General features: G+C 39.1%; 1 protein-coding gene across 1 annotated transcript; it reads right to left on the bottom strand.

The window, feature by feature from the left end:
- Nucleotides 1-404: 404 nt before the first annotated feature.
- ARG1 (arginase 1) lies at nt 405-13,372 on the bottom strand. Its single transcript, XM_077904879.1, has 8 exons — nt 12,828-13,372; nt 8,605-8,677; nt 6,848-7,022; nt 3,989-4,148; nt 2,397-2,491; nt 1,955-2,059; nt 1,135-1,271; nt 405-899 (listed from the first exon to the last, which is right to left on the bottom strand). The coding sequence occupies exons 1-8, from the start codon at nt 12,882-12,884 to the stop codon at nt 733-735; spliced, it is 969 nt and encodes a 322-aa protein (XP_077761005.1). The 5' UTR covers nt 12,885-13,372; the 3' UTR covers nt 405-732.
- Between the last annotated feature and the right edge of the window lie 7,087 nt (nt 13,373-20,459).

The raw sequence follows: 20,459 nt of genomic DNA, 5'->3' as shown, positions 1-20,459 counted from the left end.
GTGAAGTTGAGGGTGGGGGGAGTGTTTAGAAGCCACAGATAATTCTATGTGAAATTCCCATCTGAATTAGAAGATCTTAGAAACAAAAGAAAAAAAGAAAAAAAAAAATCTTAGAAACAGCAGTTTGATTTCTTTTTCTACCTCCAAAAAGGCTACCAGAATAGCAGCCTTGCTTAAAATATAAATCAATATCATGTCTGAGTTTTAGACAAAGCAAAATGTGATCATTTAACATTAATGAACTTAGAGATTCACGAGGCCTAACCATTACCCATTTTACAATTGAAGAAACCAGAGCCAGAGTTTCATCTCAGCAGTCCTACAATTTTGGGGGGATGATGATTTCACTGTGGCTGTTTAAACCCTTAGTAAATCTATGTGTTTAGAAACATACAGACATAATAGAACCTTAATATAAAGAGTTTATTATAAAAATCACATCTTTTGAACAACCTGGGAATATGGTCTCTTTTCAGGTGGGGTATCTTTATCTCCTGATATCAAGAGTCCCACCCTATGTGTCTTTTTAATTACACAAAAGTTAGGATTTCCAAGTCTTGAATTTCACACCAAGAGGGAATTGGTAGCTCATATTAATTATACTAATACTTTACAAGGCAGAACATTTTTCAGAAAGACCAAATCTTTGGGAGGATAACTGTAAGCTTAAGTAAATTATTAGATTAGCTAATTATGACATTAGCTGTGAGATTTTTACAGATGTTTCCACATTTACTTAGGTGGGTTAAGGTAGTCAATAGGCTTATGATTACCCTCCCGAGCAACTCCGAAGCAAGCCAGGGTTATTGCTACTGCTGTGTTCACTGTTCGAGTTATTTCTTCTGGTGTCTTCCCCAGAGATGGGTTCACTTCCATTATATCTAATCCTGAGAGTAGCCCTGTAACAACAATTGAAAATAATGTAATTTGTTAGACAATTGACATGTTTAATTCAGTACCCTGCCTTGAAATATTATCTAGGAGTATAAATAGGTGGTGATTGCCTCATGTGATCGGCATTCTGGAAGTGTCCAGGAGGACTTGATTTTCAGATTGGGGGAGGGGGGGAAGGTATAGTTATATACTGGCTATGTTTATATACTTGCTTCTCTATTCATCCCAATTTTCACCTACCTGTTTTGTAAATTTCTTCTGTAATGTAGAGACCTTCTCTGTAAGACAGACCTCCCGTGACTGGTGTGCCCGTAGCTGGTGTGAAGGATGGGTCCAATCCATCAACATCAAAGCTCAGATGAATTGGTCTTTTTTTTCTTTTAAGAGGTAGGAAAGAAATTCCATTTAAAGTTGTGGTTTAAATGGAATATTACTCAGCCATTAGAAACGACAAATACCCACCATTTGCTTCGACATGGATGGAACTGGAGGGTATTACACTGAGTGAAAGAAGTCAGTCGGAGAAGGACAAACATTATATGCTCTCATTCATTTGGGGAATATAAAAAATAGTGAAAGGGAATAAAGGGGAAAGGAGGAAAAAGGAGTGGGAAATATCAGAAAGGGAGACAGAACATGAGAGACTCCTAACTCTGGGAAATGAACTAGGGGTGGTGGAAGGGGAGGTGGGGGTGGGGTGGGGGTGACTGAGTGACAGGCACTGAGGGGGGCACTTGATGGAATGAGCACTGGGTGTTATTCTATATGTTGGCAAATTGAAAAATAAAAAATAAATTAAAAAAAAATAACTGAAAAGAAACAAAACCATAAGAACTACAGTTAGCAGGATTCAAAATAAAAATTAAGTAACTTCAAAAAAAAATAAGTTGGTGGTTTAATATACAGTACATAAATATAGTTCTTACCTTGCTTTATAAAAAGTAACAATCCAGTGAAGTTCCATATTTTACATGAGGGCTTTATTAATAATTTACATTGATTAGCATCAGTAGGAAATCCTTTTAATAATATTTACATTACACCCACACAAGAATCATACCTTCCTAGTAGATAGCTGAGTGCTTCTTCCATCACCTTGCCAATTCCCAGTTTATCCACTTCAGTCATTGAAAAATATTTAATACCCAGAGTTTTCAAAATGTAGCTATGAAAGAGGAGATAGTAAGATAATCCTACAATTAATAAAGAGTATAACTCTATGCCCTCATTTCCTTTCCCATTCTTTTAAAAAAAGATCATTGTGGTAAGATTCACAAAATATTTAAATTCTATGAACTATATGTATATATAAATGTATTTTTAATAGCAGGTCAATTAATGTAAAAAATCACCTGATTTATATACATAAATATTTATATGGGTATATAGATATTGACATATATACCTGGTGCTTATAATCATTTTTTTCTCATAGCTTTGACCAGTATGCCTAGCATGCAAAAGAGAAAATGAAGATAATTCACATCAAGGAATAAACTTACTGTTCCCCAGGGTCCACATCTCTTAGGCCAATATACACAATATCTTTGGCAGATAGGCAAGGAGTCACCCAAGAGAATCCTGGTACATCGGGTATCTAAAATTGCAGTATTTCCATTTGGTTAATACATGTGATTCTTGAGCAAATCTTACATTTAAAGTTAAGTTGCACATATCTTATATTTAGAACATAAATTTCAAGGCAATCATTAAAAGAAGATACAAAATTGAGAAGACACTGCCTACCTCTGCTTGTGGTACTCTATAGATGACATGTATAGGGCTACCTTCAGCCTGTGGCTCAGACCCGACCTGAATCATTTGTCAGCATTTGCCTGCTCTGTGCCCCCATTCCACTGGGCCCTGCTTTTCCAAAACTCTGCTATAAAGAACTCAGTGTGCTTTTATAATTTTTCATAGCTTCTTTATTTCTCTTCTCAGTAAGGACTTAATCCCAAGGATGGTTTAGAGTGACTAGGGGAAATTTTGAAGTAGACCTTTGGTTGCTCTCCAAATGTCCTAGAGCCAAGAGTGGCTATTGCCATGTGCTAACTACACTGCAATTTTATAAACCTATCACTTGGTCATCAGTTCAGAAAGTGTTACTTCAGGGATGCCTGGGTGGCTCAGTGGTTTAGAGCCTGCCTTCAGCCCAGGGCATGATCCTGGAATCCTGGGATCAAGTCCCACATTGGGCTCCCTGCATGGAGCCTGCTTCTACCTCTGTGTCTCTGCCTCTCTATCTCTCTCTCTCTCTGTGTCTCTATGAATAAGTAAATAAAATCTTTTTTTAAAAAAGTTACTAAAAAATAAATAAAAATAAAATAAAATAAATTTAAAAAGTTACTTCTGAGCATTTAACAAGGGGATTTGAATCCCCAAGTATCATTGTAAAGACCCATATTCTACAGCTACATCAGTAAAAATTGTTTTATTGATAGGCTACAGAATATCAATGAATATGAACCACAATGTTAAATCTTAATCCGGAATGTCAGCTCACATCTTTTAGAAAAATTTCTAAGGAGCAAGGAGTTCTTCCTCTTATGTAGATACAAACTTCTCATAGTAAAGATGTTAAATAATAAACCACTGTAATTCACATTTAAAACTCCATTTTTGAAAAAAAATAAAATTAAAAAAAAACCCTCCATTTTTGAAAAAGATCCCATGATGTGGAGGAGACGATTGGTAAGAATGAGAGCCTGTGTGGCAGGCAGCAGAAAGAGGTAGGTTATAGGAGACCAGTTCTGGCCCTTGCCTTGCTATGTGCTTGACATGTATCTTGAGCAAGTTAACTTCTGAATCTCTACTGACTTGCTTATAAAGGATTACTCTCTGCCCTACACACTAAAAAGTGTAGTTTAAGAATCAAAAGGAAAGATCGATGTAAAGTCAGTTTGCAAACTGTCATGTAAGGTAGAGGCACAGAGCCTCACTACCTTCATGCACCAACCCTTAAGCTTATTGGCTGCTGAGAAAATGGTTTGAGATTACACCAAAAATAAGATGGCATAGGGTTCTTCCCTTGTAACTCCTGAACCTCTTCTAAAGAGCTGATTCTTTCCTAATAGAATACCAACCAGCCTTTTACCTTTCCTTTTAGTTCCTTCAGGAGGAAAGACACAGGTTGTCCGTGCAAGTTCCCACTTGTGGTTGTCAGTGGAGTGTTGATATCAGTGTGAGCATCCACCCAAATGACACAGAGATCTGGGTGGACCCTGGCATGGCCAGAGATGCTTCCAATAGCCATGCTTTAGAGGAAAAAAAGTTTGTGTGAACATCAGGTTTGCAATATTATTACATCCATCATATTATGAACTCAGTGCTCTCACTTGGTTTTCCTTTAAGTCAAAATGGCTGATATTTCTGATAGGTTTTTAATTGGAGATGCCAATTAAGCAATTACAACAGTAGAAAAGCACAGCTTATGCTTAATTACTAATAAGTTAAGTTTGCATCAATGGCCTTACTAAATGTGATTTTAGGGGGGAAACCGCCTTCTAATAAAATTGCAAATTATTGTTTTAGCCAAAAATTAAATCTGTATAAACACAGTAGCCACACAAGAAATTCCTTAGCATGAGACACTATTTAATTCTCAAGACTAAATCAGACTCATTTTCTGTACTCTCATCTCTCTTGGTAAATACTTCATTCTCTCAAATGAGTTACCACAGAGCTCATTTTTCTTAAAATCCAATTATTTTACAATTAGGGAGCATCACTCAGAAATCCCTGCATCCACTTCAGCCAACATACCCTGGGTGCTCACTTGCTGTTCAACGCTCAGGTGCTCTGCTTGAACTTTCTACCTGCATACATTTAAAGACCTTCTCTTGGGGATCCCTGGGTGGCTCGTGGTTTGGCGCCTGCCTTTGGCCCAGGGCATGATCCTGGAGTCCCAGGATCGAGTCCCGTGTCGGGCTCCCAGCATGGAGCCTGCTTCTCCCTCTGCCTGTGTCTCTGCCTCTCTCTCTCTCTCTCTATGTCTATCATGAATGAATAAATAAATCTTTTAAAAAATAAATAAATAAAGACCTGCTCTTAGCCAGGTCCAGAACTTTCAAAATTCAGCTCAAACACTCCAAGCTCCAGAAAATTTTCCAGAATGGAAGAGCTAAGTGGTATTTTACACAAAATTTCAAAGATTAGGATTTGTCATACAGCGCCCATGTTCTCCCACCTGCAGATGATCAAATATCATTCAGAGAATTGTGGAACTTATAGATTCTCAAAGAGATGGCACTCTGCCTTGAAGTTTAGTTCTTGATTATCCAGCTTGATATTTGTTTTCCCTTCATATTTTTTGTCTTGGGGCTATTTGCCACTCAAAATTTCCACTTAAGATTTTTCCACTTAGGGATCCCTGGGTGGCGCAGCGGTTTAGCGCCTGCCTTTGGCCCAGGGCGCGATCCTGGAGACCCGGGATCTAGTCCCACGTCGGGCTCCCGGTGCATGGAGCCTGCTTCTCCCTCTGCCTGTGTCTCTGCCTCTCTCTCTCTCTCTCTCTGTGACTATCATAAATAAATAAAAATTAAAAAAAAAAAGAAGTGATCATCGACATCACAAAATATTAAAAAAATTTTTTTTCCACTTAAAATAGAAAGTGAGCCCCGGTTTCTCTAGATTTTTTTTTTAATATTTTTTTCTTTATTTATTTATGATAGTCACACAGAGAGAGAGAGAGAGAGAGAGAGGCAGAGGGAGAAGCAGGCTCCATGCACCGGGAGCCCGATGTGGGATTCGATATCGGGTCTCCAGGATCGCGCCCTGGGCCAAAGGCAGGCGCCAAACCGCTGCGCCACCCAGGGATCCCGAGCCCCGGTTTCTCAACTGCAGTTTCATCATACAGAAGCCCTCCTTTTTTTTTTTTTTTTTTAAGATTTTATTTATTTATTCATAGAGCCAGAGAGAGAGAGGGAGAGGGAAAAGCAGGCTCCATGCAGGGAGCCCTACATGGGACTCGATCTAGGGTCTCTAGGGTCTCCAGGATCACGCCCTGGGCTGCAGGCGGCGATAAACCGCTGTGCCACCGGGGCTGCCCTAGAAGCCCTCCTAATGTTCTGCTTTAGAGGCAAACAGGGAGCTGAAGTGATTGACTCTTGCATCAAGAGCCATTGTCATGCTTGTACTTTTTGATCTGATCAGACTTCTGATAATGTATTCAGGGACCTTGAGAGTAGACATCAAAAAGGCTCATGCACAAAACTGGTCTTTACCACATTATTTATAATCATGAAAATTTGAAAATTACCTGAATATGTAGCAATATGGACATGTATAGTGATTTAACACCTTGATGAAAAATTACACAACAGGAATTGTATATTGTATATATGTATACATATGAAAAATATATATATTGTATATATCATGAAGTAACAGGGAAATTTATACTTTAGATTAAGAACAAAGCATAGGATAACACCATTGTTAAACAAAATCAGGTACAAGGAAAACAGTACGGCAGGAAGGAAATATGCCAAATTTGCAATTTCACTTGAAATGGTGGTTAGGAAACTGCAATTACTACTATTTTATTTATGTGTTTGTGTGTGCATTTCAGAAGTTTGAAATTATTACTTTTATAACGGGAGACATACTTGTAAAGGTTGACTTAAATGAGTTATTCTTGTTATCAGGAATCAAGTGCAATAAGATGGCTATGAACTTCCTCATGCTTATTTATTTAGGAATGTGAATTTGTACTGAATATTTTACTGAAATCCACTCATGTTGTATATTTTCTGCTGTAATAAAGATAGTGCAAGACTTCAAATAGAGCTAAGTCTCTATTTCCAGAAGAAAGTAATAACCAAAACAATTTAAAAAGTCAGAAAATTAGGTACAGAGTATTGATCAATGCTTTCCCATTCATATTTTCTCTCTTCTTACGGTTTTGGTTATGCCATTTGTGCCAGATTTCGCAGAGAGAATCATTAAACAAGACCTGTGGTCTCCACCCAGCACCAGGCTAGTCCTTCCGTTCTTCTTGACTTCTGCCACCACACCAGCCAGCTGCTCATTCGCCTTGCCCACAGACCTTGGATTCTTCACAATTTGAAAGGGAGGATCACTAGGGACATCAACAAAGGGCACGTCCCCATAATCTTTCACATCACAGTCTATAATTAAGACCAAAAAAAAAAAAAAGACCAAAAGTTTCAGGTTACTACACAAAGATTGCAAAACAGTCCATGTAGGAAGATTCCAAATTCACAAAACAGTGTACTTTTATAAGTAGAAGCAAAGAAAATACCTGGAAGGACTGTAAAAGTTGCAAACGTAGAAACCATGTCTGTTTTTGCCTGACATCATCATCTCAGCTGTAAATTGGGCTCATGGTAAATACTTCTGGAATCAATCCAGTGAGGCTGGACACCAAAGCCTAAGAGCACTAATCTTCTGGTTTGGGCTTAACGAGTGGCCTCACTGTCTTTATCTCTATATGGCCCTCTCTGCTTATATGCTTTCTACTCTTCTCCAGTAAGCAAGTTTTTCTATTTGTAATAAAGAAATCATTTTTTTAAAGAAGAAAATACACCAGTATTTTCTAAATTTTCTGACTATAATTAACAATTCTTGGTTTCAATCCAATCTGCCACCTGCTGAAGCAGTTCAGCTCCCTCCACTGTGCACTGCACCTATCTCATGGTAGTATTGTCAGAATTCAGTAAGAGTGTGATTAGCAACAAGCATCACACGTCAGGGAGCTCAGGAAATAAAGGCTTAATTATTATACCTTTTTAATAAGGAGAAATCACAGGTAACTTGAAGTTCCTAAGGACCTGGGTGGACTTCCTAGAAGGCCTTGCATTAGGAGGCTTCAAGATACAGACTTCATGTAAAACTGTGACATGAGATCAGTTGAGTGCTCTGAACTAAGTAGTCATTGTATATTGTATTTATTATATATTTGTGCATATCCATGATTCAGGGACACCTTTAAGTGATTTAACCTGATATAAAATCTGACCAATCTGCTTGTTAACTGAGAGACAGTCCAGTCCATTTCTACAACCCTTCTGTTCTCTATCCCCCCTCCTTTTTTCAGCTTCATGACATAATTCTTACTTACTAAAATTCATTTTAAGTGTACAGGTCAGTAAGTTTTAGAAATATCTACAGTCTTGTAACTGCCACCATAATCAAGATTAGAACACTTTCATTACCCCCCCAAAATTCCCTAATGCCCCTTTGCGGTCATTCCCTGCGCCCACACCAAGGCAACTGCTGATGAGCTTTCTGCTGCTATGCTTCTGTCTTTTCTAGAATTTCATGTAAAAGCAATCATGCAGTAGGTAGTCTTTTGTGTCTGGGCTCTTCCGCTTAGCATGTTGTCTTTGGGGTTCATCCATGTTTTTGCCTGTGTCAGTGGTCTATTCCTTTTTACTGTTGGTTACTGTTCCATAGTCTGGACGTACCACTTGTCATGGATCCCTTCACCAGCTGATAGGTATGTTGTTGTTTCCCTTCTTTTGGTTATTATAAATAATGCTGCTAGAAGCATTCAAGTACAAGTCTTTGTATAGATATGTTTTCACTTTTCTCGGGTAAATACCTAGGAGTAGATTTTCTGGGCCAAAAGGCAAATGTATATTTATTTAAGAAACTTCCAAACTGGGCAGCCCCAGTGTCCAAATGCAGAGGCTCAACTGCTGAGCCACCCAGGCATCCCATCTGGTCATCTTTCAATGGAAAAATTACCTTGTTCCTTAAGTTTCTCCAGCAGGCCAGCCTTCCTCAGTGCTGTGGGGCCTTTTTCCACCCCTCCTCGTGGCTGAATGATTAAAAGAAATAAAATAATTCAGACGTGATCAGATGTCCACAATAGAAAATCTCTTCATTCTTTAACCAAGTGAATAGTAACTATCATTTTTTTAGTTCCTACAGAGCCAGGAATTTTTTTAAATAATAAATTTATTTTTTATTGGTGTTCAATTTGCCAACATACAGAATAACACCCAGTGCTCATCCCGTCAAGTGCCCCCCTTAGTGCCCATCACCCATTCACCCCCACCCCCCCGCCCTCCTCCCCTTCCACCACCCCTAGTTCGTTTCCCAGAGTTAAGAGTCTTCATGTTCTGTCTCCCTTTCTGATATTTCCTACCCATTTCTTCTCCCTTCCCTTCCATTCCCTTCCACTATTATTTATATTCCCCAAATGAATGAGACCTATAATGTTTGTCCTTCTCCGATTGACTTATTTCACTCAGCATAATACCCTCCAGTTCCATCCACGTTGAAGCAAATGGTGGGTATTTGTCATTTCTAATGGCTGAGTAATATTCCATTGTATACATAGACCACATCTTCTTTATCCATTCATCTTTCGATGGACACCGAGGCAGAGCCAGGAATTTATACCATCTCCTTGAAGCATCCCAGAAAGGCAGATTGAGTTAGATTGAGTTAGTCCTATGCCAAATATGAGGATCTAGAATCAGAAAGGTTATATAATTTTCCTGTAGACACACAGCTAACAAGTGGAAGAGCCTTTGTTCATAACAGGTTCTTTGGATTCCAGAACCTGCATCTCCTCTTCCCATGACAGACACCACACTGTCAACATGGTGAACATGTATTTTGTTCAAAACCACTCTGATAGAGATACAGTCACTAAAAAGAGAGGGCTTCTGTTTTTGAGGAACTCATAAGCTAATAGGGAATTTGTATACTTAACCCCAATTACAGTACTTTGGAGATATGCTTCAGTGTAGACACAAGATATCATAGTAACAAAAACAGGATGCTCCTGATTCTGCTGGGGACAGAGTGTGTCAAGCAAGGCTGCATGGAGTAGATGTCATTTCAGCTGAGTCTTGCAACATGAGCAGGTTTTCAGGAAAACAGATTGAGTGGTAGAGCAACTTGGCTAACCCTGGAATGACTTGGATAAAAGCCTAAGAAAAAAAGAGCCTGGCATAAGAGAGCCCTACGTGCAGGTCCTCACAGCAGTGAATTAGCTGAGTTAGCAAGCTCCCAGGAAGGAAACAGGCAACAGAAATGCATCATCACCTGGGACCTGAATCCAAGATCAACCCAGTATTTCAGGTTTTGACCTGCTTAAGCACAACTAACAAGAATTCTCCCCCTGCTGTTTTTATGTCAGAGAAGTGAGCACACTTCTTCCTTGCAATAAATCCTCTCTAATTTCCTGGCAGAATAGAAATCTGAAGAAACAGTTCTTTTATGTACCTCTCTGATTCTAATTTCCAACTAGGCTTGTACACACAGAAAGTTATTTTGCATTACCCAACGACAAGATGCACCAAAAGACACATGTGTCTGTCCCTAGGGTTGGAGCTGTGGCCCCAAACGAAGCAAATATTTCTACCTAATTCCAATTACAGATGACTTGCCCTGGCTGCCAGTCCAATCCTGGATGTCAAATTCCCATTCTTGGCAACAAGCACCCACCACCCCTCTGCCTGACACATTCTGCTCTCTTCCTTCGTTCCCTTCTTGCATGACCGCCCCACACACCGCCTTCATTGAGCAGATATAATTGCCCCTTCTTTAAACCTCAATCCAGGGACCCCTGGGTGGTTCAGTGGTTGAGTGTCTGCCTTTGGCTCAGGGTGTAATCCTGGAGTCCCAGGATCGAGTCCCACATCGGGCTCCCTGCATGGAGCCTGCTTCTCCCTCTGCCCATGTCTCTGCCTCTGTGTATGTATGTCTTTCATGAATAAATAAATTAAATCTTTAAATAAAAAAGAAAAGAAACCCTCAATCCAGTGCTGCTTGGCTCAAATTTTGCCTTTCATTTTGTGTTTGTTTGCTTGGTCTTTCCTCCATTATTAGATTATAGCCCAGTGTTCTTTCAGCTTAGGGAGATATGTGGTGTAGTGCTTAGTAGATGCTCAAAAACTGTCACCTTGAGAAAACTCCCTGGACAATTCCCTTTTCCTTTCAAGCTTTAGAACAAGTCTCAGAAACCTCTTAGTTGACACTATATTTGCTCTAACACCATGGTTAAATTTCCCAGAGTGATACTTTCCATGATTCTTTTTTAGTTGTTTGATTCTAACTGCTTCTCACGATTGCTTTCTTCTTATTTCTTGGTTTATCTGCTCACTTTGGGAATCACCTCTTTAGCTCTACTGACTTTGAGGCTGGGCCCCAAGCCCTAACTGGTCACAAGTGTCAAGTCTGCTGTGGATCCACAGGCACAAGTCAGGTACATAGTCTTTGGGATTATATGATCCTGTCTGGAATCACACAGTCAAGGCTAGTAATTTAGCAAATTACTAAACGTCTCTGAGCCTTAGTGAACAGTATATTAAGTATAATACTTATCTCATTTTTGCCATCAACTCTCCCCCACTGCTCACTGCCTTGCAAGGGAGTGAGATGGGATGAAGTCTTCTTAGACTCAACCTTCTAGTCATCTACCCTTAATCTCCTTTGTCTATTTGTAAACTTCTATTGCCTTTCGGTGAGGAGAGATGCTAATATGCTGGCCACTATTTTCCTCCTATGCTATGACTTGGTGTAGAAACATCTCTCTCTGAGTCCTTACTATCAGGAGACAATGAGCTTCATTCTCATGGGGCCAAATTTTAATAGGGGAAGAGCTGTAGCAGTAAAGAAAAAAAGTACTAAGAAAAGAAAATGCATCAGGCTGTATTTCAAAAATACTATCCCTTCAAAAGGCTATTATTCTCATAGCATTGAATCTGCTGAGATCCAAGGGCCAGAGTATGTTCAGGCTGTTGTCTGTCCACTTCCTCCTCCTCTCCCTCAAATTTTTTGTTTTCCCTCCCGCCTTTTCTTCCTTTTGTTCAGTTATTTTAATTCTGTCTTCATCAAAGCCCATCCCAAGAATAAGGGAGTATATTGCAGGTTTTGCGATTAACGCGAGCGCTAGAAGAAACACTTCTATGTCAGCAAAATGTCCCCGTGTTCTGGGAGAGAACTTTGAAGGAGGACGGGGGAAGTGCAGCAGTGTTTACTGACAGTCCAGATGCAGTTCGGGTCTCTACCCTCGACCTCTCCCAATCTGTTTTGCAATAAAACGCCAGAGTGCCAAGCATGAGATCAAAGAAACGCGGCCCAGGTGGGCAAAGAGAATGTCGAAAATGAAGCCCTGTTTGAAACGACCACCATACCAACCCTAGGAGATCCAACTCACACTTTGTCTTGTGGCTTGTGTTTTTGTTCTTGATTTTCCCTGCTTTAAGCACAGACACACGCTGACATCTGAGGTCTATAATCACACCGTCTTTGCCAGGACGAGTGTGTTTGGGCAGAAGAAAAGACATTGCAAAGGGCAATGTTGCTGGGCGTGTATTGGCTATCTGGGAATTTCATAAATGCATTAGTCCTTTCATCGTTGCCAACCTCCAGTTGGATTCTCTTTTCTTTCCTTTTTCTTTTTTCTTCCCTCAAAGAGAGATACACAAAGCGTTCTACCTAGCCTATGAACTAACACTTTCATAGAATCATTAAAGCTCTCAAATAATATGATTCACAAAGTTACATAAAGCAATCGCATTTAGGTTTTGCAGAATAAAAGAAGTCTGAAAATTGCTACCAATCTATGAAATGTTTCTAGGCATGAATACATGACCTGACCAATGTGTTTTCATAGAATCCTCTCACCTTTACACAGGCACTCTAAAACCCAAAGCTATAATACAGAAATAGCCCATTTCCATTCAAATAAAAATACATTCTCTTGAACAATACAAAGAAAAATTTAGTAGATTCAAGTAAAATTGGCTGCAGCTGAGATTAGGAGTCCCAAGAATAACTGAGTTTGTGACCACAGTTCTCCAATGTTGCAAAATGGTTAAGAGGACTTTAAAATCCATATTTCAGGCCCGTCGTACCAGGGAACTGAACTAAAAAGACATTAACAGCTTACTAATTCTAAAGTCTGAAACTTTGTAATGAATTCATTATGCAAGGCCACACTTTTTACTCACCTGGCCCTTTGAGAAAGGCGCTCCGATGATCCCAATGGATTTTGCCGTGGAACTCATGCTCTGCTCCCTTCTCTCCACTGCACTGAGTTCTCCAGCCAGGCACCACTCTCTACAACCCTCAGTGACTGAGGACACATATTTTTTCCATTTATAACTGGGTTGGATCTGTTTACCTTATTCTAATGAGGAAGGCTAGCTCCACCCACTGCACCAAAGAACAGTCAAGTGGAAGTCTCACAAGTTCTTCATACCAGAAACAACCATGAGTCCTTTGAGTCTAGGTCTCTAATTAAATGAGACTATTCATGACACCAGTTCACTCCCATTTTACAGTCAGCTGGATGACTTGAATCTTTTCTAACCACAGCTTCGATTTCCTAAGCATGATAATCATTTCAAATCATAATCAATTAATCATAACCACATATGTAGTGTCATGGTTCTAGCTGTGGAAATGCAGGGCAGGGCACTTAACCTCCTTTAGGCCTCTGAATCCTCCTGTGTGGAACAGGGCTGGATCTAGAGAGTTGGTCGCTCGCATGCCTTCCAGCCCTGCAACCCTGAGTACAGGTTTCACACACTAGGATTAATGGTTAATCCATGAGACACGCCTCATGCAGCACCATGGTACAGTGTCAAGGGAAGCATATGATTTCCTTTTCTCCTTATTACTTAAAAAAATAATGCAGTATCTGATTAATAACCCAAAGATGTCACCATACAAATTTTGAAATATGGTGTGTGGGGGCGTGGGGGGATAACAATTCTTGGAATCATAATATAATCAAGATATAGCAATAAAAATAGCCAACATTAAGTTTTTATGTGCCAGATGTTGTTCTCATTTAATCCTATACCAATTGTACAGCAAGTCTTCCCATTTGTTCTATCTTACTGGTAAAGAAACTGAAGCTCAGGGAAGTTGCCAGATGCCATGCACGGATTATAGAGGAAAAGCCATGACTCAGTCTTAGGCTTTCTGGATCCGCCTAACCAATAGGCTCTACAGCCTTAACACAGGTGAAATGTCAGCTCTCTGTGCCTGTTAAAACTGGGTGTCCCTGGAAGTTGTTTATTGTCATGCAAAAGTATGGATTTTAAAGAAAGGCATCTGAAAAATTCCTCCAGCTTTCAAGTGACTGGCATTTAAAAAGGAAAATTCATTTAGTAGAAACTAATGTCTTTTTCCTATTGATGGAAGAGAATATGATGGAGTACTTAAATGCCATAAGGGCAGGGAATTGTGTCTGCTATATTATCCCCAGGGCTGAGAACAGTGCTGGTGCATGATCCCACTCAGTACATAGTCATTGAATGAGTCAATGAGGAAACCAAGGACTCACAGATCCATTTTCATAGGACCATTTTCTAACTAGCCTTCCTTTTTCTCACTTGTGAATTTGTCTGTATAGATATTTACTTGTGGTATTTTTAACCTCTTAGGGTGTTCATGTTGCAAATAACTTTCCAACCTGTCAGTATTTAATCTGATAAATTTGTATATGTTATCACTCAAAATCTTTCATTTTGAAATAGAGAATTCTATATTTCCCCTTATGCTTTGTCTTTGGCAATTTCATGTAAATCCTTCCTATTCCAATATCAAAAATATGTATTTCTATATTTTTTTCTGTTTGCTATAGAGTTTCTTTCATACCTAGTTCTACATCCATTTATGCTGTTTAAGTCCTCCAACTATATTTTTCCCCATGAAGTCCATCAGTTTCTGCTGTGCGGTCCATTGGTTCACCACTGAATTGTATCTCCATCATGTACTAGGTTCCCCTGAAAGCATGAATCTGTCACCAAGTTCTTTTGTCTATTCCTTTGGCTTATTTCCCTGTGGCTGTACCAGGTCTGCACGGTTTTGTTATCATGGGTATGTGGTACATCTAACCATTTTGGGGGCAAGAATAACATTTTTGTTCTTCTTTTTCAAAACTGATTCAGCTACTTATAGGCTTCTATTCCCCTATGTATTTAGATTAAGTTATTAGAGTCCTAAAAAAGAATTCTGCCAGAATTTTTACTAAACTTATAGGTTAATCCATAGTGATTTGCTTTCTTTCAAATTTCATTGTCAGCTTTTTTTTATACTCTAACATCCTGAAAGTTCCTCTTATATCAAGCTGAGATTACCTTCCTATTATTTGATCCATTGATCACAACGCTTCAAACCAGGTAAAACATACTATCTCTTGACTGTCATGTCTTTCTTGGGTCCTCTGTTGGTTACCCTGAATATCCCAAATACTTTACTTGGCTTTTTTGTGTTACATGACTACTATTCTCCTTCAGGTTACCACCTGGTCACTCACTTCAAAATGTCTTCTGACCTTCCTCTGCCCTCCTGGTATGTAGTTCCATCTACAACCAAGTGCATATATACATCTAGGCATCTAGAATCAATCTGGCCCATCAAAGACAAAACTGGTAAGGCTTGGCTTTTCCAGGCTACTGATAAAAATGTTGAATGGCACAGCACCTATGTAAGAGCTCCTTGGCACTCCACTAGAAAACTCAGCTCAGATTGACATAGCTCCATTAAGTAATCATCAATCCATAGGTACAGCTGTTTACTCAGCTCATTCAGCCACTTCATCTTGTCTATAAGGGCACCAAAAGGAAGATTACGAGTGTGTCCACAAATTCTTGCTACACTTTGCTACCTTTTGTCATACCAGTCTGACTTCCTCGTCAAAGGTAATGAACTGAGCCTGACAGATACAATTCTTGAAAAACAGACCGACTTCTGGCGATCGCTGCTTCCTTCTTGCTATAAACACAAACGATCTTTTCAGTCTCCAAAGTTGTCATCTCAGGACCTCTAAAGGAAGAAGACAGAAGCCCTTTTATGTATATCATCCCATCAAAGCTCTACTTTTTCCAGGCCAACTTACTTACTTATTTATTTATTTATTTATTTATTTATTTATTTATTTATTTATTTATCAACACTATGTATATAGTGTTGTTAAAGCCCTTTTCCTAACAATACAAACTCTTAAACAACCTCTTTCTGTCTCTTTTAAAAAATCATATCTGGTATTTCCCTGACGGTGGGACCACATTTTATTTGACTATGATCCAGAGCCACTAGGATGAGATTTGGCACATTGTGCACTCGTCTTAGTCTCTTAGGGCTATAAAATACCACAAACTGGATGACTTAAGATGACAGAAATTGGGATCCCTGGGTGGCGCAGCGGTTTGGCGCCTGCCTTTGGCCCAGGGCGTGATCCTGGAGACCCGGGATCGAATCCCACGTCGGGCTCCCGGTGCATGGAGCCTGCTTCTCCCTCTGCCTGTGTCTCTGCCTCTCTCTCTCTCTCTCTCTCTCTCTCTCTCTCTCTCTGCGTGACTATCATAAAAAAAAAAAAAAGGATGGCAGAAATCTCTTGTCTCAATTCTGGAAGCTAGAAGTCTGCAATCTGGCTGTTGCAGTACCATACTCCTTCCCTATACGGGAGGTCTTCTTTGCCTCTTCCTAGCTTCGGGTGGTGTTCCAGCAATCTTTGCCATTCCTTGTTTTGTAGATGCATCACACTAATCCTCCATCTTGACATGGCATTCTCCTTGCATCTCTGTGTTTTCACATGCCTATCTTTTTATAAGAGCACAGGTCATACTGGGTTAAGGGCTCCTCCTACTCCAGGATGGGGTAATCATCTTCACTAATTACAACTGCAATGACAGTATTCCAAATAGGGCCACATTGTGAGATACTAGAGGTTGAGACTTTCACGTATCTTTTGGGGAAATACAATTCAGAACATAGAATGACAGACATATAAAATAACTGTGGCTCTTGAGATAGAGTTGCTTGTCCAAACCACACAACTAGTTAAGTCTAAACTGAGATTAGAATCCACATTTTTAAAATTCTTCTAATGCTATTCCTGCCTCCTGTGCCACCTCTCTTCACCTTAAGACTTATTCATTCTTGTAAATGAGATAGTCACCCTATAGCTTTTAAAGTATCAAAGGGATTTTCAGCTTCTTCCAGACACTAAATCCAATGAGTGGTGAAACACAGTCTCAGAGAATTGACAAAGAATCTCCAGAAAAATTCATCATGTTCTCTACCCAAATCCAGAGAGTCAATTCAAGTTTTTATGTTATGTTTTAGCATTTGCTTTCTTTTTATTTGTTCTCTTAAATGATGAATACCCTCAAAGTCTAACTTCTCTGGAAATTGAACATAAATCAGAAGCAAAATTTTATTTTCTGCTGAAGAGTTTAGTATGTTTGCATATTAATTGACACTGGATAGCAATTTCTTATTATTGTTCAAGGAAACCAAAAATGTGCTAATTTAAGAGATGGCAAGGGTTTTTTGTCTTGTTTTATCTGGGTTTTGTTTAATAAAATATCTGGGTTGAAGCTCTGGGAACTAACTCACGTAAATATCCATTGAGGCATTTCTGGAGGAAAGTGGGTTTAGGGATCCCTGGGTGGCGCAGCAGTTTGGCGCATGCCTTTGGCCCAGGGCACGATCCTGGAGACCTGGGATCGAATCCCACGTCGGGCTCCCGGTGCATGGAGCCTGCTTTTCCCTCTGCCTATGTCTCTGCCTCTCTCTCTCTCTCTCTGTGACTATCATAAATAAATTTAAAAAAAAATTAAAAAAAAAGAAAGTGGGTTTATGTAGTCATTTTCAAGGTTCTTTTCTCTTTGACTTTGGCTTTCTGTAATTTCAGTGTCCTGTATCTAACTGTGGATTTTTATGTATCTTTCTCCTTCTGAGATTAAAGTCAAAAGTATGTTAGGCTTTTAAACTTTGTTCTCTCTTTTTTTTTTTTCATTTTTTAATATTTCAAGTTTTTATTTGAATTTTAGTTAACATATAGTGTAATAGTAGTTTCATAAGTAGAATTCAGTGATTTATCCCTTACAACACTCAGTGCTCATCACAAGTGCCCTCCTTAATACCTATAATCCATTTATTCTCTTATCTCTTGCTCTTTTTGTCTTCTTGTGTTGCTTTTGGGACCTATCTTCTAAGCTGTTCCCTGGTTCAAGAATTCTTTCCACAGCTAAATCTGTTCAATGAATTCTCATTTTCAATTATTTTATTCCTTTTTAAAAATTTTTTTTCAGTTATTTTATTCTTTTCTCTTTCTTTCTTTTTAGTATGATTTCTTTCTTTCTATACTTATTTTCAAGTCCTCTTTTATGTCCTTAAGCATACTTAACATAGTCAGATTGTAGCCTGGATCTGGTGATTTTAGTATTTGAAATCTTTGTGGACTTTTCTTTGTTCTTATTGTTTCTTTCTTATGGTGACTTTTTTTTGTTGCCAAATCATCTTTGTTTCTATGCTGGTCATTGTTCATGAAAATATTTTAAGGAATAATGCAAGGGTATAATGAAGGTATCTTCCTCCAGAGATTGTTTCTGGGCATAGTTTCCAGGTATGTGATGGCAAAACAAGTCATGGACCAACATAAATCAAATTTAGAACCTGAGGTTCCCTGTACCACCCAGGTGAATTGAAACTTGGATGCAAAACTTTGTGAAAGCTGGTTAACTTATGTTCATCTTACTCTAAAGATGTAGCTTCTTAGGTCACAGATTTATTTGTTTTTAGCTCTCCTCTTCAATTCTGAACTTTTTATATGACCTGAGCTTTGATTTCTGTCTACTTCACTGTACAAGGCTGTCAAAACAAAAGTTAAAATTTATCAGAATTGTCAAAGGCCCCAGAACAAAAGCAGCTTCTGTTCTAGCTCACTCCCTGGAGGTTCCATTTTCCTTTTGAATTTTAGCCTCATAGTTCTTTACTGTCATATTAGGTCATCACTGCTCCTAAGTGAGCTTTGCCCAGTATTTTTCATTGTTTTCATCAAGAGGCATGATCTCAGTAACTTCACCTACTATTCTTGAAAACAAAGTCTACAGGTGGTTTTTTGAGAGCCCTCAAGCAAATTAAAGTGGGAATTTTGATTTTTGATCTTTCCAATGACATTTTCCAAAAGGGGAAATAGAAAAGTTATCCACTCTCTGGACAGATGTGTGGATGTCAGGCTCAGTTCATTACCTTTGACGAGGAAGTCAGACTGGTATGACAAACTAATGCCATCTTGGACAAACCTGCAATGGTGACCACTCTGTGACCTGAAATCTTCTTGAACACATTCCATTATTTCTTTTTGTTTACTCTTAAGAACACCTTTGGGGCACAGGCTCTTTGATCTAATCTGGAGTTACGACAATGATTCTCAAATATTTCCTCAGTGGTCTCCCAGCTCTGAAAAAAGATCTTACAGGAGCTGGGGTAATGGAAATCTACTCATCTTGAAGCCACCCATGACCTGCTTCTGTCCATAAGTCCCTTTAGTAAACTATTTCCTGGCAAGCTGGACTTAAGGGCCTTTTCCTTCATTCTTACAGCTTCTTCAACTTTTGGAGGTTGTTTTGCATATACTTTCCTTCACAGAACAGTAGACATTCTAATATGTGGACTAAGGACCCATGCAAGGAGGCCTGGCTCTCTAGAGTCAAGAACAAATGAGTCAGAGTCACCCCTGAGATCATGTCACATTTTTACTTAGCAGAGTCTAGGCAGTTTCAAGACAACTATTCAATTTTTTTAAGCCTATGTACTATAAATTCTCTGGTGAAGGTCAGATCTCCTCTGACATGTCTTAAATGCACACTTACACTCTATGGATGGTTCAGAGCACATATTTCTACTCAGAGAGAGGGGAGCTGAGGAAGGCAGAGGACTCTAGTCATCTAGGTTCCATGGTAATCTGTAAGTATTTACTAAAAACCATTGCTTGCTTCTATGCTTTTTATTATTTGGGACCCACAAGTAAAATATATAAACACTACCCTTAACTCTGGATGAATCTAGGATCACAGATTGCATGAATTTGTCATATGTCTTTAATCTCCTTTAATTTGGTATAGTTCTTCAGGTCATTTTTTTTTTTAAGATCTTAGTTATTTATTCATGAGAGACACCTAGAGAGAGAGAGGCAGAGGCATAGGCAGAGGGAGAAGCAGGCTCCACTCAGGGAGCCCGATGTGGGACTCCGTCCCAGGACTCCAGGATCATACCCTGGGCTGAAGGCAGGTGCTAAACTGCTGAGCCACCCAGTTGCCCCAAGTTCTTCAGTTTTTGTCTCTCATGAACCTCATACTTTTAGGGTCTCTCATTTTAGCTTTGCCTGAGATTTCCTCTGATTAAATTCAAGTTGTCTATTTTTGTAAGAACACCACAAAAGTAGTATTGTGTACTTCCCAATATATCATAGTAGAAAACATGTGATGTTAATTTGTCCTGTTACTACTGATGTTGACTTTAACCAAGTCGTTAAAGTGCAATCTGCCAGGTCTCTCCACAGCAAAGTTGCTGTTTTTCTCTTTGTAATTAGTAAGAATCTTATGGAATGAAACTTTGCTACTATGGAATTATCCTGTTTCTCATACTTTGACCCACTAAAGTTTAGTATCCATTGGTGATTCTTGACTAAAACAATTATTACTGTGATATGCCAAATGGTGATTGTTTATTTCCATATTTGTTACATGTATTAGTTGGAATTCTACTCTAAGGAAGAGCTTTTATTTCTCTCCCACTTGTTCAGTTATTCAATTATATATATCACCATGGACTCGTGGATT

Source organism: Canis aureus, chromosome 7 (genome assembly GCF_053574225.1).
Source record: "Canis aureus isolate CA01 chromosome 7, VMU_Caureus_v.1.0, whole genome shotgun sequence".
Lineage (NCBI taxonomy): Eukaryota > Metazoa > Chordata > Mammalia > Carnivora > Canidae > Canis > Canis aureus.
The sequence above is the reverse complement of the archived record's forward strand: the minus strand, read 5'-3'. Positions and strand labels throughout refer to the sequence as shown.